Source organism: Saccopteryx leptura, chromosome 8, assembly GCF_036850995.1.
Source record: "Saccopteryx leptura isolate mSacLep1 chromosome 8, mSacLep1_pri_phased_curated, whole genome shotgun sequence".
In the NCBI taxonomy this organism is placed as follows: Eukaryota; Metazoa; Chordata; class Mammalia; order Chiroptera; family Emballonuridae; genus Saccopteryx; species Saccopteryx leptura.
The window spans coordinates 53,197,911-53,225,312 of NC_089510.1; the positions used below are offsets into that span (position 1 = coordinate 53,197,911).

Consider the following 27,402-nt stretch of genomic DNA (forward strand, 5'->3'; position numbering starts at 1 on the left):
ATCTGAAGGTTCCCCTCTTCCATGAGTCTTTTCCAATCATCCCAGTCCAGTAACAGCTCTTCACCATCCCAGAGCATGTACTGTCTATACAAATCAGCTGTCTCCTGCAGATGCACCACACCGCTTATCTGCTAATCTCTTACCTATCTGACTAAACCAAGGCTCTAGAGGCAGAACTGTATCCTGTACTGCATTAGTTTCCCCAATAGGTCCCTATCAGTCTACAAAGTTGTACAAAGTATAAAGCTGGTATTAATTTATTAATATAAGAAAAACAACAAAATTTTCTACATAGCACTACTCTATAGGGCTGTATCAAAGTCTATTTCTCTGTTTAAAAAGCTCTCCTTCCCAAATGTTTTTTTTTTTAAAGACTGTTAATAGAAATAAGCATGTTCTGGTAGATTACAAGTCATCAGGGTACAAGATAAATTTAGAAAAATATATAGCTTTTGGCAATACCTACCAAAGCTGAACATACAAATAGTCTATGACACAGCAATTGCATCCCAGAGATATACCTAACAGAAACGACTGTTTATGTATACTAAATCATGTGAATAAAAATGTTCACAACTTTATTTGCAGTAACCAAAACCTGAAAATGGCCAAAAGCCATGAATAGCAGAAATGGATAAGACTATGGTAAACTCGTATGATGGAATACCACACAGCAGTGCAAAGAACAGATTACTGAATACATAACCACTTCTATGAACTTAACAGACATAATGTTTTCTGAAGGATGTCAGACACAAGACTGCACAGTGTACAACTGCATTTACATGCCCTTTGAAACTATCCAATGGAGCTGGAAATCAGAAAAGCGGTTACGGGGAATGAGGGGATAGGTGAAGGTGAGGATACTGACGAGGCAGGAACCTGGTAGGGCGCTGAAAATGTTCTCTATCTTCATCTGGGTAGTGACTTATACGGGAGTATACATATACAAAAATTGTCAAGACTTATGCTTTATGAAAGCAATTACTTAATTGTTTAAAGAGTGAAACAGTTCATTTTTTGTATGGAATTCCACAAATACATATAGTTTATTGAAAATAAAAAAATTTTAAAGCAAAATGTTAAGGCAGATTAAATATTATCATCAATGGGAAAAATTTTTAAGAAAAAAACCTAATAAATTAAAATCTGACTATGAAAAAGGTTGCAGAGATTAGATACTACATTTTGACTTGAAGTTTGCATCCTTTTGAGATGATCTGTTCCAGTGATACTTCCCAGGCCTGAAGACAAGTTCTAACATTAATTAGCTGAGTGACTTAATGGCAAAATACTTAACCTCTCTTGACCTCCTTTTCCTCATCATAAAAATGATAATGAAAAAGTATTACCTACTTTATAAGGTTATTGCAAAAAGTAAATGAGTTAAGACATGTAAAGTATAAATGTCTAGCACATGGTAAAAATTCAATGTTATCTATATTACAAATGACTGCAAAATCTTAAGACAAGCAAGTAAATATTTCAAATTCACAAATTTCTCATCTGATATCAAGAATAAACCTCTAGGCCCCGGCTGGTTGGCTCAGTGGTAGAGTGTCGGCCCAGTGTGTGGAAGTCCCGGGTTCAATTACTGGTCAGGGCACACAGAAGTGCCCATCTGCTTCTCCACCCCTCCCCCTCTCCTTCCTCTCTGTCTCTCTCTTCCCCTCCCGCAGCCAAGGCTCCATTAGAGCAAAGTTGGCCCAGGCACTAAGGATGGTTCACTGGACTCTGCCTCAGGTGCTAGAATGGCTCTGGTTTCAACAGAGCAATGCCCCAAATGGGCAGAGCATCGCCCCCTAGCGGGCATGCCAGGTGGATCCCAGTAGAGCACATGCGGGAGTCTGTCACTCTGCCACCCCGCTTCTCACTTCAGAAAAATACAAAACAAACAAACAAAAGAATATACCTCTAAGTATGTCTCCCTCCTCTAAGCAGTAATAATTATTCTTTCCTATCTGAATAGATGAGCTTTACCAAAAAAATGGTTAATTAAATTTCTGTAAAAAAAATTCTTATTTGAGATGACGTCAGAGAAATGGCGGGGTAGGAAGCGATACCGATAAATCTCCCCCAAAACTCAACAAGATCTTCAACCAGAAACAGAAAAACCTATACTTGGAGCTTCCAGATGCTTCGCAATACACCCAAAGGTATGACTGAGTGAAAAATTGGCTAAATATATAACCAAACCCCGAAGGAAATAGGGAGTAAGAAATGCTCCGCCTTCCTCACTAACCTAAACAGGGCGGCTTTCTCTGGTAACTGTGAATATAGAAACTGAGGCGGGCAAAGGGGGTGAATACAAACGGCCGAACCAGGCTGTGGCACGGAGATCCAAGCCGAGGAAAATCTGATCCTGTGGCAACCCGGGCAATACAAGCTAACACTCGCGCCAAACCCAAACAAAGAAAGACAAGCGGCCCGGCCATTTTACCCGGTCTCCTGGTTGGTGCGCAGTTAGTGGGCGAGAGATTTCTTCCTAGGTCCCGGGAGTCAGTGCCCGTGTTGCCCCACGGAGAGGCAGGGTCAGAGGCCTTTCTGTGGGCCAAGGGCAGAGTCTCTGGGCAGCCCCAGCGCCCTGGGAAAGCCACGCACGGGAGGGAGTGAGAACTAATTCCAACGGTGGAGATTTTCCTGGCCGAGGGTATTTCACTCAGAGGGAATCGCGGCCGGCCTCATATCCGGGTTTGCGCGCGCAGATAAGGAGTGAGCGATTCCTCCGAGTGCCTCGGCAGTGCGCACCCGTATTATCGCACAGAGGGGCAGAGTCAGGGGCCTTTGTGTGGGCCAAAGCGGAATCTCGGGCCGCCCCAGCGCCTTGCAAAAGCCGCGCACGGGGACGGAGCGAGACTCAATTCCAACGCTGCAACTTTTCCCTGCGGTCGGGGGTTTCCCTCAGAGCGTGAGACTGCTGGTCGGATATCCTGGTCTGCGCGCGCAGCCAGTGAGTGAGGGTTTCCTCCAAGCGCCCCGGAAGTGGGCACCCGCTTGTGTTACCGGACAGAGTGGCAGAGACAGAGGTCTGTGAGTGGGTGGAAAGCCCGCCTGATTATGCTAGCAGCTCTGACTGACTGAGCCTTATCCAGAGCCCTGTGCTGAGTGGAAATAGAGTGGGGAGTTGCCAGCTCTTTGAGCCTCTTACTATCCAGGCAGAGGCAGCAGCAACCCCATAGCTGGATTATCAGGCTACTAATTGAGGAAGGAAAGACTAGAAGAAAGGCTCCAGGAACACGGACTCTCTCACTGTCGGAGCCTATAAATGCTAATAGCCTCGACTGCCAACGAGACTAAAGCACAATACATGACATTGCCATAGAGACTTATCAACTGCAAACCTCCACCTGAGCGTGGCAAAGGGGCAAAACCCGGGGTACAGAGTCACCGACCAGGAAGAGGGAGAGAAAAGAAAAAGCAAGAAGATAACCTCTCAAAATCAAGAATAATCTGCAGACTTTATAACCTATCCCATTTTATTATATTTGTTCGTTTGTTTCTCTTATCTTCATTCTTGATACTTTTTTTTTTCCTCCTCCAATTTGGCCGATTAACTCTCTACCGGTCTTACTCTCTCCTCTCCTTGAACTACACTACCCATAAGTGTTACATCTCCCATTATCTTTTCTCTTCTCTTCCTTTCTCTCTATGAGGGTTGCACTCCAAAACCCTTAACTCTCTCTCTCTCTCTCTCCTTTCTTTTTTCTTCTTTTAGTGGTTCCCTCTTTTTTTTTTTCTCTCTCTCTCTTTCTTTTCTCCCTCTATATTAGTTTCTTCCTTTTTCCTTTACATCTCCTCTCATTCAAACCTCAATAACAAACAAATTATCTTATCTGGGACTCAAACTTATGTTTGTGGCATTTTGGGGGGTTTTTACTTCACCTTTTTAACTCACTAGCAGTGCTCCCATCCCTGGCTTTCCATATTATCTAGTTCTTGTTCCACTAAATACAATAGTAATTTTTTAATTTGTCCCCTCATTTTTCCGTTTTCCTCTTAATCCTCTCATCATAACTCTTAGACAACCAACACCTAAAAGCAAATCATTTTATTCTTGACCCAAATTTTTTCCTTATTTGCTTTTTGTGGGTCCATACGCTCTTTTTTTTCTTTTCTCTTTCTTTTTTTTGCCCCTTTATTACTTTTCCCCAATTCAGGCCCTCCATCACAGGCATTGTTTGTTATAATTCACAGTCCACCACAAGATTTTCTCAAGAAAGAGGGGAGAGGAGAGGAGAGGAAAAAAGGAGGGGGGGAATAATTTCCTTTTTTTATTTTTTATTTTTTTTTTTATTTTATTTTATTTTATTTTTCTTTATTTCATTATTAATTTTTTTTTTAAAAAACAACTCTTTTCGATTTTTTTTTATTTTTTTAAACTTTTTATTCTTTATTAAATCTCATTAATACTATCAACAAAACCACCCTCAGATGCCATTAAGGAAGAGAAAATCGAATATCATGGATACAAAAGAAAGAGAGGTAACACAGCTAGATGAGGAAAAATCTATGGAGAAAAAATTTAATATATTGGAAACCTTGGAGCTAAATGACAGAGAATTCAAGATAGAAATCCTAAAAATACTCAGAGATATACAAGAAAACACAGGAAGGCAATTTAGGGAGCTCAGAAAACAACTCAATGAACACAAAGAATATATGTCCAAGGAAATTGAAACTATAAAAACAAATCAAACAGAGATGAAAAACTCAATTCACGAGCTGAAAAACGAAGTAACAAGCTTAGCTAATAGAACAGGTCAGATAGAAGAGAGGATTAGTGAAATAGAAGACAAGCAACTTGAGGCACAACAGAGAGAAGAAGAAAGAGACTCAAAAATTAAAAAAAATGAGATAGCCCTACAAGAATTATCTGACTCCATCAAAAAGAATAACATAAGAATAATAGGTATATCAGAGGGAGAAGAGAGAGAAAATGGAATGGAGAACATACTCAAACAAATAATAGATGAGAACTTCCCAAGCCTGTGGAAAGAACTAAAGCCTCAAGTTCAAGAAGCAAACAGAACTCCAAGTTTTCTTAACCCCAACAAACCTACTCCAAGGCATATCATAATGAAATTGACACAAACCAACAGCAAAGAAAAAATTCTCAAGGCAGCCAGGGAAAAGAAGAATACAACATATAAAGGAAGGCCCATTAGATTATCATCAGATTTCTCAGCAGAAACTCTACAAGCTAGAAGAGAGTGGACCCCAATATTTAAAGTCCTGAAAGAGAGGAACTTTCAGCCACGAATACTATACCCATCAAAGCTATCCTTCAAATATGAAGGAGAAATAAAAACATTCACAGATACAGAAAAGATGAGGGAATTTATCATCAGAAAACCCCCACTCCAGGAATTACTAAAGGGGGTTCTCCAATCAGATACAAAGAACAAAAAAAAACAGAGCCACAAGTAAAAGCTCCAAGAAGAACACAATAAAACCAAATTTAAACTGTGACAACAACAAAAAGAAAGAGGGGGAGAAGATGGAGATTAACAGTAGCAAAGGACGATGGAGTGCAAAAGTACTCACAAAATAGTTCGCTACAATGAACAGGGTAGGGACCCTTTTCATTATTCAAAGGTAACCACCATTGAAAAAACCACCACAGAAGCACATGAGATAAAAAAGATAGCAACAGTGGAAAGATGTATGGAATACAACCAAATAAAAACAAAAGATAGAAAAACAAAAGAGAAGGATCAAACAAGACACAAAACTAACAGAAAGCAAGATATAAAATGGCAATAGGGAACTCACAAGTATCAATAATTACACTAAATGTAAACGGATTAAACTCACCAATAAAAAGGCACAGAGTAGCAGAATGGATTAAAAAAGAAAATCCAACTGTATGCTGCCTACAGGAAACTCATCTAAGTAACAAGGATAAAAACAAATTCAAAGTGAAAGGCTGGAAAACAATACTCCAAGCAAATAACATCCAAAAAAAAGCAGGTGTAGCAATACTCATATCGGATAATGCTGACTACAAGACAGGAAAAGTACTCAGAGACAAAAATGGCCATTTCATAATGGCTAAGGGGACACTGAATCAAGAAGACATAACAATTCTTAATATATATGCACCAAACCAAGGAGCACCAAAATATATAAGACAGCTACTTATTGATCTTAAAACAAAAACTGACAAAAATACAATCATACTTGGAGACCTCAATACACCGCTGACGGCTCTAGATCGGTCATCCAAACAGAGAATCAACAAAGACATAGTGGCCTTAAACAAAACACTAGAGCACCTGGATATGATAGACATCTACAGGACATTTCATCCCAAAGTGACTGAGTATACATTTTTCTCCAGTGTACATGGATCATTCTCAAGAATTGACCATATGTTGGGCCACAAAAACAACATCAGCAAATTCAGAAAAATTGAAGTTGTACCAAGCATATTTTCTGATCATAAAGCCTTGAAACTAGAATTCAACTGCAAAAAAGAGGAAAAAAATCCCACAAAAATGTGGAAACTAAACAACATACTTTTAAAAAATGAATGGGTCAAAGAAGAAATAAGTGCAGAGATCAAAAGATATATACAGACTAATGAAAATGACAATACGACATATCAGAATCTATGGGATGCAGCAAAAGCAGTGATAAGAGGGAAGTTCATATCACTTCAGGCATATATGAACAAACAAGAGAGAGCCCAAGTGAACCACTTAACTTCCCACCTTAAGGAACTAGAAAAAGAAGAACAAAGACAACCCAAAACCAGCCGAAGAAAGGAGATAATAAAAATCAGAGCAGAAATAAATGAATTAGAGAACAGAAAAACTATAGAAAAAATTAATAGAACAAGGAGCTGGTTCTTTGAAAAGATCAACAAAATTGACAAACCCTTGGCAAGACTTACCAAGGAAAAAAGAGAAAGAACTCATATAAACAAAATCCAAAATGAAAGAGGAGAAATCACCACGGACACCGTAGATATACAAAGAATTATTGTAGAATACTATGAAAAACTTTATGCTACTAAATTCAACAACCTAGAAGAAATGGATAAATTCCTAGAAAAATACAACCTTCCTAGACTGAGTCAAGAAGAAGCAGAAAGCCTAAACAGACCTATCAGTAGAGAAGAAATAGAAAAAACCATTAAAAACCTCCCCAAAAATAAAAGTCCAGGCCCTGACGGCTATACCAGCGAATTTTATCAAACATTCAAAGAAGACTTGGTTCCTATTCTACTCAAAGTCTTCCAAAAAATTGAAGAAGAAGCAATACTTCCAAACACATTTTACGAAGCCAACATAACCCTCATACCAAAACCAGGCAAGGATGGCACAAAAAAAGAAAACTACAGACCAATATCTCTAATGAATACAGATGCTAAAATACTAAACAAAATACTAGCAAATCGAATACAACAACATATTAAAAAAATAATACATCATGATCAAGTGGGATTCATCCCAGAATCTCAAGGATGGTTCAACATACGTAAAACGGTTAACGTAATACACCATATCAACAAAACAAAGAACAAAAACCACATGATCTTATCAATAGACACAGAAAAGGCTTTCGATAAAATACAACACAATTTTATGTTTAAGACTCTCAACAAAATGGGTATAGAAGGAAAATATCTCAACATGATAAAGGCCATATATGATAAACCATCAGCTAACATCATATTAAATGGCACTAAACTGAAGGCTTTCCCCCTTAAATCAGGAACAAGACAGGGTTGTCCACTCTCTCCACTCTTATTTAATGTGGTACTAGAGGTTCTAGCCAGAGCAATCAGACAAGACAAAGAAATAAAAGGCATCCATATCGGAAAAGAAGAAGTAAAGGTATCACTTTTTGCAGATGATATGATACTATACATCGAAAACCCCAAAGAATCCACAAAAAGACTACTAGAAACAATAAGCCAATACAGTAAGGTCGCAGGATACAAAATTAACATACAGAAGTCAATAGCCTTTCTATATGCCAACAATGAAACAACTGAGAAGGAACTCAAAAGAATAATCCCCTTCACGATTGCAACAAAAAAAATAAAATACTTAGGAATAAACATAACAAAGAATGTAAAGGACTTATATAATGAAAACTATAAACCATTGTTAAGGGAAATCGAAAAAGATATAATTAGATGGAAGAATATACCTTGTTCTTGGCTAGGAAGAATAAATATAATCAAGATGGCTATATTACCCAAAGCAATATACAAATTTAATGCAATTCCCATCAAACTTCCAATGACATTTTTTAAAGAAATAGAGCAAAAAATCATCAGATTTATATGGAACTATAAAAAACCCCGAATAGCCAAAGCAATCCTAAAGAAAAAGAATGAAGCTGGGGGCATTTCAATACCTGACTTCAAACTCTATTATAGGGCCACGACAATCAAAACAGCATGGTATTGGCAGAAAAATAGACACTCAGACCAATGGAACAGAATAGAAAGTCCAGAAATAAAACCACATATATATAGTCAAATAATTTTTGATAAAGGGGCCAACAACACACAATGGAGAAAAGAAAGCCTCTTCAACAAATGGTGCTGGGAAAACTGGAAAGCCACATGCAAAAGAATGAAACTGGACTACAGTCTCTCCCCCTGTACAAAAATTAACTCAAAATGGATCAAAGATCTAAACATAAGACCTGAAACAATTAAGTACATAGAAGAAGACATAGGTACTCAACTCAGGGACCTGGGTTTTAAAGAGCATTTTATGAATTTGACTCCAATGGCAAGAGAAGTGAAGGCAAAAATTAATGAATGGGACTACATCAGACTAAGAAGTTTTTGCTCAGCAAGAGAAACTGATAACAAAATAAACAGAAAGCCAACTAAATGGGAAATGATTTTTTCAAACGACAGCTCAGATAAGGGCCTAATATCCAAAATATACAAAGAACTCATAAAACTCAACAACAAACAAACAAACAATCCAATAAAAAAATGGGAAGAGGATATGAATAGACACTTCTCCCAGGAAGAAATACAAATGGCCAACAGATATATGAAAAGGTGCTCATCTTCTTTAGCTATTAGAGAAATGCAAATCAAAACGGCAATGAGATACCACCTCACACCTGTTCGATTAGCTGTTATTAGCAAGTCAGGTAACAGCAAATGTTGGAGAGGCTGTGGAGAAAAAGGAACCCTCATACACTGTTGGTGGGAATGTAAAGTAGTACAACCATTATGGAAGAAAGTATGGTGGTTCCTCAAAAAACTGAAAATAGAACTACCTTATGACCCAGCAATCCCTCTACTGGGTATATATCCCAAAAACTCAGAAACATTGATACGTAAAGACACATGCAGCCCCATGTTTATTGCAGCATTGTTCACAGTGGCCAGGACATGGAAACAACCAAAAAGCCCATCAATAGATGACTGGATAAAGAAGATGTGGCACATATACACTATGGAATACTACTCAGCCATAAGAAATGATGACATCGGAACATTTACAGCAAAATGGTGGGATCTTGATAACATGATACGAAGCGAAATAAGTAAATCAGAAAAAAACAGGAACTGTATTATTCCATACGTAGGTGGGACATAATAGTGAAACTAAGAGACATTTATAAGAGTGTGGTGGTTACGGGGGGGAGGGGGGAATGGGAGAGGGATAGGGGGTGGGGAGGGGCACAAAGAAAACAAGATAGAAGGTGACAGAGGACAATCTGACTTTGGGTGGTGGGTATGCAACATAATTGAACGACAAGATAACCTGGACTTGTTATCTTTGAATATATGTATCCTGATTTATTGATGTCACCCCATTAAAAAAAATAAAATTATATAATAAAAAAAAAAAAAAAAAAATTCTTATTGGAAACACAATTTTACTATAAATCAAATGGAAAAGTATCCTCTAAAATACTTTAACTTTGAAATCTAAAATGATGGAAGGTGAGACCATAGCCAGCCCATGGCCATCCATCTTTCTTTCCTCTTAATTCCTGGGCCTCTTGTCTGCTCTCAGATTTCCTTTGGCCTTATCTAAGGTAAGAACTGTCTGGTTTGAGGAATTCTCAGATCTCACACTCACAGGTCCCAGGCACTGGCTCTCATTCACCTTCTTTTCAAGGGGTGGTTTTCACAATCTCTCATAAAGCTGAGCTACAAAATTACTCTTCTGCCAGCAGATGTCATCATCCAATATCAATTAAGTATATTTCCTAAATATCAGAGCCTTAGAATTAAAGTGACTTACTTTTTATTCCTTTACTAACTCAGTCCATATGAAACTTGACTGATAATGTGAAAATTTGTATTTGAGAAAAAAATATTTCTTAAAGCAAGTTAAAAACAGTAAATGGATATAAAAAAGACTGCATTTATATTGCTATCAAATTTTAAAATAAACAAAAAACCAACAGCAAAAATGAACCTGTTACTACACAAACACAAAGGAAGCATCTTTTCTTACTCTTGTTCATCATACCAAAGCACCCTACTTAACAGAGTGGGACGGTAATATGTCTGACTGGTGTCAGTGATGACCACAGTCATGAATGGGATGCATTCAGTTATTCAGTCCACAAAACTTTTTCAGCCTTTGAATTCCAGCTGCTTGCTGTACAGCACTGTTGCCTGGGTATACACACACTGTCTGGCAGGTAGGATAATTCCTGCCAGCCAAATACAGAACAAACATCTACTGCAGACAAGAACTGCAGAATGTCTATTATAATTTGAAATATGTAAAAGAACACCTTGCCTAGATGGGGGCAATCAATGCAGAAAGTATTCTGCCTGTACTGCTTTATTTCCCCAAGACAAGGGCAGCAATGTATGTATGTTATCTGAAAGCAGGGTCATGTGCCCACAGCACTCAACACAGTTATCAAATGTAAAAAGATGCTTATTAAAAAAATGTTTTTTTTCGGCCCTGGCCAGTGGCTTAGTGATTAAAGCGTTGGCCTGGCATGTGGATGTCATGGGTTTGATTCCCGGGCACATAGGAAAAGCGACCATCTACTTCTCTCCCTCTCTCTCTTCCTTCTCTCCCTCTTCCCCTCCCATCACCAGTGGCTCAACTGGTTTGAGCATGGTCCCAGGTGCTGAGGAGTGCTCGGCTAGTCTGAGTATGCCAGCCTCAGGCTCTAAAACTAGCTCAGTACTCAAGCATCGGCCCAAGACGGGGTTGCCGGGTAGATCCCGATCAGGGCACATGTGGGAGTCTGTCTATCTTCCTTCCTCTCACTTAAAAATTTTTTTTTCTTTCACTGCCAGAAGCACTCTAAATGTAAGCTCAATGCACTTATGGAATTGCCTCTCTGCCTACTTACTCCTAGAACATACCAAGGAAGGCGGTCTTGACTCCATAGACACTAAATGATCAGGTAGATCCCAGGCAGAAAGTACATATGAGACCAAGCCTCAGAAGATGGTTAACAAAAAATAGTGAGATAATATATATTAAATTTAAAATTATACAGATACTACATAGTTAACATACTATAACAGATTCCTTAAAATTCTATGATTAACCTCCCTTGTGGAGAAATGGAAAAGAGAGCACGTACTGAGCATGGTTTTTATATATTGCTGAGCACTGTGACAACAGAGTATTAACAGCTGCCAAAGACAAACAGAAAAGATATCTAGATAATGCTACAGTTTGGTAACCTAGAAAAGATAGTCATTAAACCAAAAGGCAAGGAGGCTTTTCCTTCTAAACTTAAGAGTAAATAAGTCAATGAGAACTAATTTCTTTTTTTTTTTTTTTTTTTTTTGTATTTTTCTGAAGCTGGAAACGGGGAGAGACAGTCAGACAGACTCCTGCATGCGCCTGACCGGGATCCACCCGGCACGCCCACCAGGGGCTACGCTTTGCCCACCAGGGGGCGATGCTCTGCCCCTCTGGGGCATCGCTTTGCCGCGACCAGAGCCACTCTAGCTCCTGGGGCAGAGGCCAAGGAGCCATCCCCAGCGCCCGGGCCATCTTTGCTCCAATGGAGCCTTGGCTGCGGGAGGGGAAGAGAGAGACAGAGAGGAAGGAGGGGGTGGGGGGTGGAGAAGCAAATGGGCGTTTCTCCTATGTGCCCTGGCCGGGAATTGAACCCGGGTCCCCCGCACGCCAGGCCGACGCTCTACCGCTGAGCCAACTGGCCAGGGCAATGAGAACTAATTTCTAATACTGCAACCCTAAAGGAGATTGTCCTATGGGAAGCAGGTCCTACCTTCTGATAACAAAAGTACTGTATATGGGGAAAGGACGATAACAGTATTTCAATCTGATCACAGGCTAGAAGTCCTGGTTTGACTCTAATCAAAATAAGAATTTATTGCTTGGGACCCAGAATGGCAGATATCTCTCATCTGCTCCTACAAATCATCCTCTACTATCTCCACCCTGTTCTCCCTAAGATGTTGATCTCTATGGATTACATTATTGAGAGACAGTCCTTCATGAGTCTCTTCTGCTTCTACATGTCTTAATGGGTATACCAGGAAAGTAAGGCCTTGACCTAAGCTCTTTTACCTGGGCCATTTCACAGGGTAAAACCTTGAGCAAACCTGAGGGCTAAGGTAGTGTTTCCCCTAAGACAAGTATAGGCTTGCTTACTATTTCCTACCCAAAGCAATGGAATCCTCAATTCAGTGTTCCTCAGCTGAAACTTGAAACTGCAGCATGAGGCCCTGGCCAGTTGGCTCAGCAGGAGAATGTCAGCCCCGCATGTGGATGTCCCAGGTTCAATTCCTGGTCAGGGCACAGAGGAGAAGCGACCATCTCCTTCTCTACCCCTCCCCCTCTCCATTCTCTCTCTCTCTCTCTTTCCCTCCTTCAGCCATGGCTTGGTTGGAGCAAGCTGGCCCGAGGCACTGAGGATGGCTCCATGGCCTCGCCTCAGGTGCTAAAATGGCTCAGTTGCCGAGCAATGGAGCAACAGACCCAGATGAGCAGAGCATCCCACATTGGGGGCATGCTGGGTGGATCCCAATCAGGACATCTCTCTGCCTCCCCGCTTCTCACTTAAGAAAAAACCCCCACAAAACTACAGCATGTGCAGCATCTATCTGGGTCCATCATATCACCCCTATGGGAACTGGTGGCAAAGGGGAACCAAGACAAATATGCTGCTTGCTATGGTATGAGTCAAACTCCTTTTTCTCTGACCCAGGAGTCTTTTCTCTTGCCAGTATCTGTGACACAGTAAGTAAGGCAAACTTATTAGGCTGTAAGAATAAAAATCAAGTTGGGTCTGATCCAATGGGATTCTGGGTATTATCAAGGAAAGGAAGCGGCACGAAGTGAGGGTATCCATTTCCAATTCTATAAGGCCACCTTGGGCTGGCTTTGTTCCTTTAAGGAAGCTCACTGCTATTCTCAAAGTGGCCTACTCTACACAACAGTATCTCTTCAGTAACCTCTCTATCACCTCATCCTCTAAGGCCTAAGGATGATAACAGCTCTGCTGCTGCCACTGCTACTGGGCTAGTACAATCCTTTGTGGTTTCCCTATAGCCCATTCACACCTTTGTAGTGAGATTCTTTGTAAATAAACCCTCCTTGAATTATCTCTTTTTTTTTAAGTGAGGAGAGGGGAGATAGTGAGACAGACTCCTGCACACGCCCTGACCAGAATCCACCCAGCAACCCCTGCCTGGGGCTGATGTTCAAATCAACTGAGCTATCCTCAGTGCCAGTGCTCAAACCTCAAACCAATCGAGCCACTGGTTGTGAGAGGAAGAGAGAGAAAAGCGGGAGAGGGAGTGGAAGAGAATCTGATGGTCACTTCTCATGAGTGCTCTGACTGGGGATCCAACTCAGGACATCTCTAAGCCCAGCCAATGCTGTGTCCACTGAACCAGCTAGCCCAGGCCCCTTGAATTATCTTAATTCAAGTGTTGCCATCTGTTGGGCAGATAAAATATATTATGCTCACTTTGTTAAAGATGGCGCTGCCCACGTGGAGGCCATCACCCAGGTGATATTAATGTGTGTTGGGGGCGGGCTGTGGGCAGGCAGAATCCTTGTAGCCTGGGGCTTGGTTTTAGGATTAAGCCTTTCCCACCCTTTTTTTTTTTTTAATTTTTTTTTCTTTTCTTTTTTTATATTTTTCTGAAGCTGGAAACGGGGAGAGACAGTCAGACAGACTCCCGCATGCGCCCGACCGGGATCCACCCGGCACGCCCACCAGGGGCGATGCTCTGCCCACCAGGGGGCGACACTCTGCCCCTCCGGGGCGTCGCTGTGCTGCAACCAGAGCCACTCTAGCGCCTGGGGCAGAGGCCAAGGAGCCATCCCCAGCACCCGGGCCATCTCTGCTCCAATGGAGCCTCGGCTGCAGGAGGGGAAGAGAGAGACATAGAGGAAGGAGGGGTGGGGGTGGAGAAGCAAATGGGCGCTTCTCCTATGTGCCCTGGCCGGGAATCGAACCCGGGTCCCCCGCACGCCAGGCCGACGCTCTACCGCTGAGCCAACAGGTCAGGGCCTTTCCCACCCTTTTTGATGTGGGGTGGTACAATCCCATCATGCCCCAGATAAGTGACTTTGTATTAGAAACTTTCCTAATTTGTATATTGGATTAAAGGTTTTGATTTCTACACTATAAAATGGAGACAGAACAGGAGCTTGCTCTCTTGGTTCCTGAGATTAGCATGAAAGAGCAGAGAGAGCAGAGCAGAGCAGAGAGCAGAGAAAGGTTGCCTGCCGGGTGCAAGCTAAGACGAAAGATAATGGCCCATCAGTTTTTGGCTCCGTTGTTTCTTTACCGACTGTCCGAACCCAATGCGAACCTGCATGGGCCAGGCGGCTGTGATGGTGGCCCTGGCTACTGGCCATACACCATCTGCTTCCTGCTGGAACACTGAGTAACAAGCAGTTAAGCTGGGATCCAAGATGCCACCATATCAGCCATGTATATTCCAAATGAGAGTTCCTTGAGGAAGGGTGCCCTGGACAAGAAATAACCTGCCTTGATAAAAAAGTAGGACACTAGCGGAACAGGCAGTTGGTTCCACCACTCCTTTTCACTGGGCCCCAAGACACAGCCCTCTGCTTTAAGAATTTAGAACTGTGGTTGACACACTTTTTCTTAGAAGGCTACCAGCCCAGATGGTCTCTCTGTCACAACTACTCAACTGCAGCACAGACACAGTCATAGAAAATACATAAATGAATTAGCATGGCTGTGCTCTGGTAAAACTTTATTTGCAAAATAATATAGCTAAACATTATTTATAAAATAAAACTGGCTATAGTATGCTGACCATACATTTAGACCAATAAAAATATAATGAAAACCATATATGAAATTTAAAATTTTCCAGTAACTAATTTAAAAAGTAAAAATAGGTAACATTAATTTTCATGTTTTTTTTTTAAATTTTTATTTATTCATTTTAGAGAGGAGAGAGAGAGAGAGAGAGAGAGAGAGAGAGAGAAGGGGGGAGGAGCAGGAAGCATCAACTCCCATATGTGCCTTGACCAGGCAGGCCCAGGGTTTTGAACCAGCAACCTCAGCATTTCCAGGTTGACGCTTTATCCATTGCGCCACCACAGGTCAGGCTAATATTCATGTTTTATTCAAATCAGTATGTCCAAAATATGAACATGTAAATAGTTAATTAATTTTAAAAGTTATTTTATTTTTCATATTAAATCTTCTGAACTTAGTATTTTATACAAAGCATACTTTAATCCATGATTGAGATCATTTCAATCTATGACTGAGATGATGCTAAATTTTCATCAGAAATACTTGATGTGTGTTTAATAAAATTTACAGTTGAAAAAGTAGATTTATGTACCCTTGTTATTCCAAACATACCTAAATGTTCTCTAATAACTGGATCAAGTAACAGTTTCCAAGTTTAAATCCATTATAATTAAACAGCATTTACAATTCAGCTCTTTGGTTGTGCTCAATGGCCACATGCAGTCAGTAACTACCATCCTGAACAGTGCAGGTCAAGAGAATGTGAGGCTAAAATGCGACTGGCCTCCAAGATGGGTTAGTAGGTTGTTTCCTCTGCCTTAGTTCTCTGACTCAGAGACCACAGGGAACATCAACCTCTATTCCTAAGAATGCTCGCCCCTCCTTTTCTCAGCCTCTTTGCCAGATCCTGATCTGTTAATATCCAGGGCTACAGCTGAAGATCATTTTCTAACCTCACCCTTATCTGAGCTGAATCTCAATATGCACTGCTGTGCTAACATTTCTGGCCCACCAAAGCAGTGGAACTAGCTAGCCCCATTCTTGTCCATTTGAATTCCCACTGGGGACATTTTCATCTCCATTTTGGGCTATCTTGTCTATAGGTCTCCTAGGGACAACATAATCAAAACTTGCTTATTCTAAGCTGTTTGCTGAATATTATACTTAATTAAGTCAGCAAGTTAACTTTTAGAATGTAAAATATATCCTTGGCTACTTTCACCATCAATCCAAGTGGCAGGCCCCCTCTCCTAACGTATCTATCCAACTTAAAAGTTTACCTTCTTATGTACTGTGTATTCTAACTGTGCAGCTCAACAAGTTGATCTCCTAAACCGACAAAGATATATCCATACACAATTATTTAAAAATAGTAAGTATACACATGCAACTCAACCAATCTGTGATTATCTATGGACACAATTGGCAAGGAGAATAAGGATTATATACCTCCCAAATGTCATTCTGAGTTTTAAACTTTTCTCTTACAAAATCCAGTGACTTTTCTCCTTTTCTTCTTGGGAATGTGATAGTAAACAAAATAACTACTCAGCAAATAGAAGCTGAACAGAGAAAGAGAGGCATAAGCACACACGCACCCGAATAGCCAATGTATTCAACTGAAAGACTGAGAACACAATTCTGACCATTTATCTAAACCTTCAGAATGAAGCATTACAGTTAAATAAGTAAAAAATACTCACAGATTTCTTTCCGGATTAATGAAGGAACAGTGCGTTTCTCCTGCCCTTTCTTTTTGGATCCGCATCTTTTGCTTTCTAAAGGTCTAGGATTATATCTATTTTCTGAATATGTCATTTCTGAACCTATTAATAATTTTAAAAAAAAGTCATAGGCATTAAGACAATTACTTGATTGAAAAAAGGTAATCAGCAAAAAAGCATTTAAAAAATAAAACCTGAATCTTCATTTCTCAGAATGTTCTGCAGCAGAGAAGCACAACCATCAAGCCCCTGGACGGTTTCAGTCTGTAAGGAGAAAGTCGTTAGAAATGTGTATACAGAATTCAGTGCGGGTGGGCATGGCTGGCTGGCGCAGTGGATAGAGACAGAGTGTCGACCGGGTGTGCAGATATCCAGGGTTCAATCCCTGGTCAGGGCACGCATGAGAAGTGACCATCTGCTTCTCCACCCCTCTCCTTCCCCCTTCTCTCTCTCTTCCCTTCTTGCAGCCAGTGGCTCAGTTGGTCCAAACATTATTAGCCCAGGGCGCTAAGGATAGCTCTGTTAATTTGAGTATTGCCCACAGATAGGGGTTGCTGGGTGGATCCTGGTTGGGGTACATGCGAGAGTCTGTCTCACTATCTCCCCACCTCTCACTTAAAAAAAATAAATTGAAAAAGAACCTAATGGCATAATTTTAAATTTTCTTTTAGGAACAATTTAGTATTGGTGGAAAACATGTTTTAAAGCAGAAGCATTCATAATTCCTTAGGGCAGTTTATACTTTACCTTTGAATTTCATTCCCATTTTTTAGATTTTATCTGAAGGCTAATTTAAAATAGTCTTCATTGTATTGATTCAGTTTAATCTTACCTGACTTTCCGAATCAGAATGGATATGATAGCCAGAATCCGCTTTAAGACGTGATATCTTTCTTAAATGGGTCCTAGAAAACAAGTTTAATACTTTTACAGACAATACAAAAAAAATTTCTGAAAATATATTATATGTAGTCATTTTCCTTCTAGCCAAGGTTGGATAAGAAAACTTGTGTAACCATGTATAAGATGGATTTATATAGCACCTTATAAAGACTTAAAAGACTGTTAAACACTAAAATGATCAACATGGCTAGATTTGGAAAGTTCCTCCCCTTTTGTGAAGGCAGAGACCCATCTAGTTTCCAGGGTAGGCTAAATTTAGTCCAGCCCAAATACCTGAAAAATCTCTTGAGATTTCCTGAAGCTGTAAGCTGCTTTAAGTACTTACCACTTCTTCCCGTTTGTTAATTTAGCAGGTCCAGTGTTCTTTCCTGAAGATAACACCTATGAAATAATGAATTGCAATATTATAGTAGATATACAAATATTTTTGCATTATACTCAGTGTGCTTTCTTGAAAAAACCTGAAATATTACGCATTGATTCCTTTTTTATTTAAGTAAAACGTAACAAAACTTACCATTTTTGCCATTTCTAAGTGTATAGTTCTGTGGCATTAAATATATTAACACTGTTGTGCAACTATCACTATCCTCCATCTCTAGAACTTTTTCATTTTCCCAAACTAAAATTCTGTACCCATTAAACATTAACTTCCCCTTCCTTCCTCCCTCAACCCCAGGCAACTACTCTTCTGCTTTCTGTCTATGAATCTGACTACTCTAGGAAGCTAATATAAGTGGAATCATACAGTATTTGTGTCCTTTTTTGACTGGCTTATTCCACTTGTCACATTTTCAAGGTTCGTCCATGTTGTAGCATATGTCAAAACTTCCTACCTTTTTGAGGCGGAATAACATTCCATTTTATGAATGTAGTATGATACTAATTTTTGATAAATGTGATATATTCTAAAAACCCACAAGTACAACTGAACTCACAATTTGTTCTATAAAATGTCAAGCAGGCCCTGGTTGGTTGGCTCAGTGGTAGAGTGTTGGCCCAGCGTGTAGAAGTCCCAGGTTCGTTTCCCAGTCAGGGCACACAGAAGTGCCCACCTGCTTCTCCACTCCTCTTCCTCCCCTTCTCTTTCTCTCTCTGTCTTCTCCCCCCAGTCATGACTCAATCTATTCGAACAAGTTGGCCCTGGGCATTGAGGATGGCTCTATATCATCGCCTCAGGCCTAAAACAGCTCAGTTGCTGAACAAAGCAACGGCCCTGAATGGGCAGAGCATCACCCTGTAGGAGGCTTGCCAGGTGGATCCGAGTCGGGGCGCGTGGGGAAGTCTGTCTCTCTACCTTCTCACCTCTCAATTAGCTACAAAAAAAGAAATTTTTTTTTAAATAAATAAAATAAAATGTCAAGCGTTGGCTCAGTGTGTGGAAGTCCCAGGTTAAATTTTCAGTCAGGGCACAAAAAAGTGACCATCTGCGTCTCCACCCTCCCTCCCTCTCTCTTTCACTCTCTCTCTTTCTTCCCCTCATGCAGCATGACTCAAATAAGCAAGTTGGCCCGGGCGCTGAGGATAGCTCCATGGCCTCACCTCAGGTGCTAAGATAGCTCGGCTACAGTGGCCCCAGATGGGCAGAACATCAGCCCTAGACAAGGTTTGCCTGGTGGATCCTGGCTGGGTTCATGAGGGAATCTGTCTCTCCGCCTCCCTGCCTCTCACTTGATAAAATAAAAATAAATAATAAATAAATGTCAAGCAAGAAACATATTATTTGTTCCTTAAGTCTACTTGAGTTGAAAATGAAGTTGAGATATTACTTTTTTTTTTTTTTTTTTTTTCATTTTTCTGAAGCTGGAAACAGGGAGAGACAGTCAGACAGACTCCCGCATGCGCCCGACCGGGATCCACCCGGCACGCCCACCAGGGGCGAAGCTCTGCCCACCAGGGGGCGATGCTCTGCCCATCCTGGGCGTCGCCATGTTGCGACCAGAGCCACTCTAGCGCCTGAGGCAGAGGCCACAGAGCCATCCCCAGCGCCCGGGCCATTTTTGCTCCAATGGAGCCTTGGCTGTGGGAGGGGAAGAGAGAGACAGAGAGGAAGGCGCGGCGGAGGGGTGGAGAAGCAAATGGGCGCTTCTCCTGTGTGCCCTGGCCGGGAATCGAACCCGGGTCCTCCGCACGCTAGGCCGACGCTCTACCGCTGAGCCAACCGGCCAGGGCCGAAGTTGAGATATTACTTTTAAGTAGAAGTACTTATTTAGTATTTTAACCAGAAGTAAATTGGACTATTCTCAATCCCTGAACATGTTCTACATACCCCAATTCTTCAAAATATGTAATTCTAGATATAGGGCAAAGTCCATAATTCTGTTTCTATTTAACCACATTCTTTATAATGCCTGACAAGACCAGCACACAAAAACTCGATCATTCCGCCTGACCAGGCGGTGGCGCAGTGGATAGAGCACTGGACTGGGACACGGAGGACCCATGTTTGAGACCCCGAGGTCGCCAGCTTGAGCATGGGCTCATCTGGTTTGAGCAAAGCTCACCAGCTTGGACCCAAGGTTGCTGGCTCGAGCAAGGGGTTACTCTGTCTGCTGAAGGCCCACAGTCAAGGCATATATGAGAAATCAATCAATGAACAACTAAGGCAGGGGTCAGGAACCTTTTCGGCTGAGAGACAGGAACGCCACATATTTTAAAATGTAATTCCGTGAGAGCCATATAACAACCTGTGTGCGTTATGCATTATTCAATAAAAATTTGGTGTTGTCCTAGAGGACAGTTGTGATTGGCTCCGGCCACCCGCAACCATAAACATGAGCGGTAGGAAATGAATGGATTGTAATACATGAGAATGTTTTATATTTTTAACGTTATTATTTTTTTATTAAAGATTTGTCTGCGAGCCAGATGCAGCCATCAAAAGAGCCATATCTGGCTTGCGAGCCATCGGTTCCCAACCCCTGAACTAAGGAGCTGCAACAAAGAGTTGATGTTTCTCATCTCTCTCCCTTCCTGTCTGTCTGTCTGTCCCTATCTGTCCCTCTCTCTGTCTCTGCCACAAAAAACAAACCAACCAAAAAACACAACTCCATCATTCCTCTTTATCTCAATCTCATTCTCTCAGTCTTTCTCTTTAAAGTCACATAGCAATATTGTTTTTATTAAAATTTTATTTTAAAAGTAACATAAATGGGCTACCTTTTGTGTAGAAGGAAACATATGCATTTGCTTTTACACGCATCCAATATCTTAAGAGTTACACACAAACAGTTCATTGCAGCTGCCTGCAGAAAGGGAAACTGACAATCTGGGGGACAGAGCAAGAAGGGAGACTTTCCATGGTATGCCTCTTTTTAGCTTAAAACTTTATACCAGGTAAACATATTATCTCTATGGAACTTAATTTTAAGAAGCCATGGGTAAGCCCTGGTCAGATAACTTGGTTTGTTAGAGCATCATCCCGAAGCAGAGTTGCCAGTTTGATCCCTGGTCAGGGCACATGCAGGAATAGATATAAATTCCTGTCTCGCTCTCTCTTTTCCTTTCTCTCTCTAAAATCAGAAGTAAAAAATATATATATATATACATATACATATATATATATATATATGGTTCACCCTGGCGGGATAGCTCAGTTGGATAGAGCATCATCCTGAAGCAGAGATACTGCTGCTGGTTCAGTCCCCTGTCAGGGCACACACAGGAGCAGATGCTCCTGTCTCTCTGCTGCTCTCTCCCTCTCTCTAAAATCAATAAAGTAAACATTAAAAAAAGAGACATGGTTAAATTCCTTATCACTCCCTCATTTCATCATTCAGGTGTAGTCACTGTTGGCAGTTAACATTTATGATTTTCTTGATATGTTTAAATATTTCATCCTAAGATAGCTCTGAGCAATAACTAAACTTTTTGGAGTTACATAGTATTCTATTATTTGTTTGAATATGTACTCCCTTCTAAAAATGCTACTGAGAATACTGAAAAAGTTGGGTTGATAATTATGATAGATTTCTCCTTGGGATAACTTGGAATATGATGGCGTCACAAAATCAGTAGTGAGAAGCCAGTTGCAGGAGTGAGATCCCAGGTAATGTAGCTCTCCTGGTCCCTGCAGACACTCAGGATCTTTCTCTTCAGTAACTCTACGCTGGTAGCCTAGCCAGAACCGTAATAAAAATCCAAACCATGGGGCTACTAAGTCCAAAACAACTACCATAATTATTTTTCAAAATAAAAAAAAGTAGTCTGATATAAATATATGGCCTAATTGTAAGAATATATATAGTATTTCTCAAAAAATATACACATGATTATATTAAAATCAGGCAAAGAAAATTACTCAGGATAAAAACACCCTGAAACAGTATATCATATTAACATTTTTTCTTCCATTTTAAAAATATTTTTTATTTTGAAATAATAGCACAAAGTACTGTACACACTTCACCCAGATTCCCCAACTGTTGACATTTTATTACAGCTGCCATGTTCTCTCTCAGAATAATTTTTTTGTCTGAAGTTCAGAGGTTTCAGACATGATACCCCTTTACAGTTAAATATTTACTCCTAAATATTTCCTAAGAACAAAGTCACTCCCATATAACTAAAATATAATTATCAAAATCAGGAAGTTAATACTGATACAATATTATAATCTAATCTACAGACTTTATTCGCATTTGCCAATTATCCCAATATTGTCCCTTATCAAAAAAAAGTCTGGTCCATGTTCAACTCAGGATATGTTGCATTAATTTGTCACCTCTTTAACCTGAAACAGCTTCATGGATTATCATTATCTGTTCCTGTATGTGCCTGACTGGGGATCGAACCTGCAACCCTAGTGTACTGGGACGATGTTCTAACCCACAGAGCTACCTGGCCTGGGAGTTATTCAGTTGTTTACAACCTTAACATTTTATTTTATTATTTTATTTATTTATTTATTTATTTATTTTTGTATTTTTCTGAAGCTGGAAACGGGGAGACAGTCAGACAGACTCCCGCATGCGCCTGACCGGGATCCACTCGGCACGCCCACCAGGGGGCAACGCTCTGTCCATCCGGGGCATCGCTCTGTCGCGACCAGAGCTACTCTCACGCCTGGGGCAGAGGCCAAGGAGCCATCCTCAGCGCCCGGGCCATCTTTTTGCTCCAATGGAGCCTCGGCTGCGGGAGGGGAAGAGAGAGAGAGAGAGGAAGGAGAGGGGGAGGGGTGGAGAAGCAGATGGGCGCCTCTCCTGTGTGCCCTGGCCCGGAATCGAACCCGGGACTTCCGCACGCCAGGCTGACACTCTACCACTGAGCCAACCGGCCAGGGCCACAACCTTAACATTTTAAAGAGTGCAAGCCAGTTATTTTGGTAGGATGTCCCTCTGGACCTTTAGACTCATTTGATTTTCCTAATGATTACAATCAGGTTGTACATTTTGGACAATATTACCATAAGAGGGATGTTGTGTCCTTCTCAATACATAGGCATAGGATGTCAGTTTGTCCCATTACTAGTGATGTAAACTTTGATTATTTAAGATGGTGCTTGACAGGTTTTGCACTGTAAGGTTATTATTTTTACACTTGTAAATATTAAGTATAATGAGATACTGAGATTATGCAGCCATCCTATTCATCAAACTTTTACCCAGTAGTTTTAGCATCCATTAATGACTCTTGCCTTAATTCTTGTTAAATAGCAATGTTTTCTAACTCACATCATTCTTTCTACATTTTATTTTCTTTTTTCTTCTTCTTTTCCAAGTGAGAGGAGGTTAGAGAGACAGACTCCCACATGCACCCTGACCATGATCCACCCAGCAACCCTGTCTAGGGGCAATGGTCTGCTCATCTGGGGTCATGCTCACAACCAAGCTATTTTTAGTGTCTGAGGAAGAGGTTCCACGGAGCCATTCTCCTTGCCTGGGGTCCATGTGCTTGAACCAATCAAGCCATGGCTGTTGTAGGGGGAAAGAGAGAAAGCAAAAGAGAGAAGGAGGGAGGGGTGGAGAAGCAGATGATTGCTTCTCCTGTGTGCCCTGACTGGGCATCAAACCCAGGACACCCACATGCCGGGTTGACGCTCTACCACTGGGCCAACTGGTCAGGGACACAAGATTCTGTTTTTATTCTTTTATCAACAGATAGGTACCCAAAATGGGATAAATTTTTTGAGAAACTGTCTTAGTTTTTTTACGGCAGCTGCACCCTTTTACATTCCCAATAGCATACAAGGGTTCCAATTTCTCCACATCCTTATCTCCTGTTTCTATATCCTAACTGGTGTGAGGTAATATCTCACTGTGGTTTTGAGTTACATTTGCCTGATAATTAATGATGTTGACCATTTTTTCATCTGTTGGCCATTTGTATGTCTATAATATTTACAAGTTCTTTGCCCATTTATTTTAAAACATAATGCTCTCTCTTTTAAGACTTTATTTATTCATTTTAGAGAGGGGAGAGAGACAGAGAAAGAGAAGAGGAGAGGAGCAGGAAGCATCAACTCCCATATGTGCCTTGACCAGACAAGACCAGGGTTTTGAACCAGCGACCTCAGCATTCTAGGTCACTGCTTTAGCCACTGCGCTTCCACAGGTCAGGCCTTCGCCCTTTTTATAATCGCTGTTTTTTTCATTCTTTTGCTCTTAAGTTGTAGGAGTCCCATATATATTAATATATGGTTATTAACTCTTTATCAGATATTATCAGATATATATGGTTTACAAATATATCTTCCCATTCTATAAGTTACACTTTCACTCTGTTAATGATTCCCTTTGCTATGGAGTTTTTTATTTTGCTATATCAAGGCTCATCTTATGATTCCCTGCTTCAGCCATGGAATTAACCATTTCTCCAAGAAGCTATAGTTCCTTTTAGTGGAGAATGGTATTTAAAACCGAGATTTAGGCACTAGATGTGCTCTTTGTTACTGCGGCTTCTAATCTTTTTTCATTGAATTACTCAGTCATCATGACTTGATAGTCGTAATTCTGAATCTTGTGTTGATACTTTTAAAATTTTTTCCATATTAACATAGTCTTCAAATTTTTAATGGTTGCACAGTATTTCCTTGAGTGCAACTACTGATTTATGTTTTTCACAATTAAAAAACAAACCTGAAATAAACCTTTTCATATACTGAAAATAACCTTTTCATATTCAGGATTAAAAACTTGGTTATTTGGTGAAAGGTTATTTGTTCAATGGTCCTTGACACAAATTGTAAAACTGCTCTCCAAACTGAATGCCCAAAATCACAATGCACAAGAAAATCAGTTTGCTTTACCTCATATTTTCTTCCACACTTTTTACTTTGCTATATGAAAAAATATAAGCATTTTTAAAAGTCGTACTTGCCACCAACAAGTGCAAAATAAAATTACATTTGTGGAATGAGAGTGTACTATATAGTCTTTCATTTCCACTTGATCTACACCCTGTGAGTTGAAATTATTTCTCAGAGGTGGAAACCTGAATTTCAGAAAGGTGGCTTGTTCAGCCAAACACCTTCTCAGACTAGTGTGATATTCAAAAGAATCCTGTCTCCACTGCTAACCAGCTGTGCAACCTCAGGGAAGGTAATTTGAACTTTACATCCCTCAATTTCCTTGTCTATAAAATGGGAATGATAATAGTATCTACCTCCTAAAGCTACTGTACTGTGAAGATTTAATATGAAATCATATATAACATGTAAAAGCACTTAAGAGTAGTACCTGCCACAATGCTATCTAAATATTAACTTCTATTATTAAGATGGAAGTAAACTAAGTTTTAAAGGAGACTAAATTTTCCTGTATTTATGCCAAGGGTGAGATAGATGTTTCACTAGATTCTTTGATTTAATCTCCCAATTCTTTGAGGCAGAACTTTATCCATATTTATACCGATTTTGTAAAGGAGGCTCAGAGAAGTAAAAAGTACTTTGCTTACTATCACTACAGTAGTAGAGGCAGAATAGGAATTTTAATCTGTAGGTGACTGTGACTACAAAACCATGTTATTACCCCTTGCTGACTGAGCATAATCTGAGCTCGTTCAGGATAAGAAAGATCTATTATGGGTGGGGCTGGTCTGAAAGTACTCATGAGAAAGTCTTGAGCTAGTTTGAAAAAGGAGAAAGATTCACATTAATGGGGAAGACAGCATGATAGGTGAGTTAATAAATAATGGAAGACCAAAAATAAGGGGGAGAGACTGGATATATTTGAGGAAGAGTAAGATCACTCTACGTAGAGGGTCTGTGCAAGGAAGAGTTGATTTATTACCTGAAAACCTACTATATGTCAGGTGCTGTCCTAGGCCTTGAAGATGCAGAGATAAACTGTGTAGTAAAGGAGGCAGACAGATTAGCGACTTCTCTAGCCTTATTAAAAGCAGTTTAACAAAGGTTAGAACAGGGCACAAAAGGGGAGCCAACGGGCACCCAAACAATGGGGATGGAAAAGTGAGTAAGAAGTAAGACTTCTAGGAGTAGCCCCTGAGCTAAGGGAATGGAGACGGGGAGAGGAGATAGCAGAGATAGAAGGCAGTCTACACTGAACGGAGTGCACAGGCACGGAGCACCCAGGACACCGCAGAGTAAGATAACACTGGCATAGGGGCGGCGGCTGGTAAAGAAATCCACAGGCCAGATTTTAAAAAAATCTCAGGCCAAAGAACTGAGATTTTATTTTGAAAAGGAAGTGTCCCGGTGTCAGATTTGAAGCATAACAGAGATCATTTAGTTCCAACTAGAGGTGAGAGGTGTGCATTTGAGAGGAGTAAAACCACAGGCGGTGACACGAACTAGGAGACTTGAAAAATACCAGCAATTGTGACGAAAGATTAGCCAAGAGCGGCACTTGGTGGAAGAGCCGAGAACCTGGCCTTGATGCAACAATGTACTAAGGCTCGGAGAGGTTGTCACCCGACCCAGCGGTAGAGGCTGAACTTGAGCCCCAATCCTACACCAAAGCCCGCGCTCTGGAGGACTGCAACGATTAAAGCAGAACGAACTCCACGGACCGAGCGGCTGTGTTAGGATCAGGTGTCTCCCCCACGCCCCGTAGCCAGCATTTTCAATGCAGCCGCATCGTCTTTGTTTTTCTCATTTTTGCACTTCTCCCAGTCCCTCTCCACCCGTACCATGGATGCCTCAGGTCCACGGCCCTCACCTGACCCGGTCGAGATCCGGACCTAACCATCTTTCGCAGACTCAGAGAAGCCCAGATCGAAGGAAGCAACACCGCACGGTAAAAGGAATTAACCGCCGTGGATTCCAGGCCGCCTTTGGCCCGCCCCTCTGGCTTCCGCTTCCGGGAAGAATCCCGCGGCACACCGCGCCTCATCGTCTCAGGCGCGCGACGGAGGCCTCCCCTGTTCCCAGTAAGGAGCACTGGGCTTGCGCAATAGCCCTGTCCCGGCTCCTAGCTCTTCATACTCCAGCGGCGAGTTGGAAAAGCCACTGACGGAAAGGGGGCGGGGCCAGGGAGGGGCCCCCAGAGGGGCGGGGCGAGGCCAGGCAGGGAGCGTAGGAGGGTGTCCTATCATTTGGCTGAGAGTAACCGGGCTTGGCAATACTGTACCAGGGAGACCTGAGTTCATGGTTCTGTTAAGAGGGTTTCTTTTTCTTTTTCTTTTATTT

General features: G+C 41.1%; 1 protein-coding gene across 3 annotated transcripts in view; it reads right to left on the bottom strand.

Moving 5' to 3' along the window:
- CCDC14 (coiled-coil domain containing 14) overlaps nt 1-27,068 on the bottom strand; it is a 69,130-nt gene extending 42,062 nt beyond the window's left edge. For 2 of the 3 annotated variants that reach the window (XM_066347552.1, XM_066347554.1), the window contains exons 1-5: nt 26,933-27,068; nt 18,142-18,197; nt 17,746-17,818; nt 17,108-17,177; nt 16,893-17,015 (exon numbers count right to left, since the gene is read on the bottom strand). In XM_066347552.1, coding sequence (XP_066203649.1) covers nt 16,893-17,015; nt 17,108-17,177; nt 17,746-17,818; nt 18,142-18,197; nt 26,933-26,962 — 352 coding nt within the window. In that variant the 5' untranslated portion in view covers nt 26,963-27,068. Of the gene's footprint in view, nt 1-16,892; nt 17,016-17,107; nt 17,178-17,745; nt 17,819-18,141; nt 18,198-26,903 lie in introns of all 3 variants that reach the window. The other variant, XM_066347553.1, reaches the window with a different exon arrangement.
- Between the last annotated feature and the right edge of the window lie 334 nt (nt 27,069-27,402).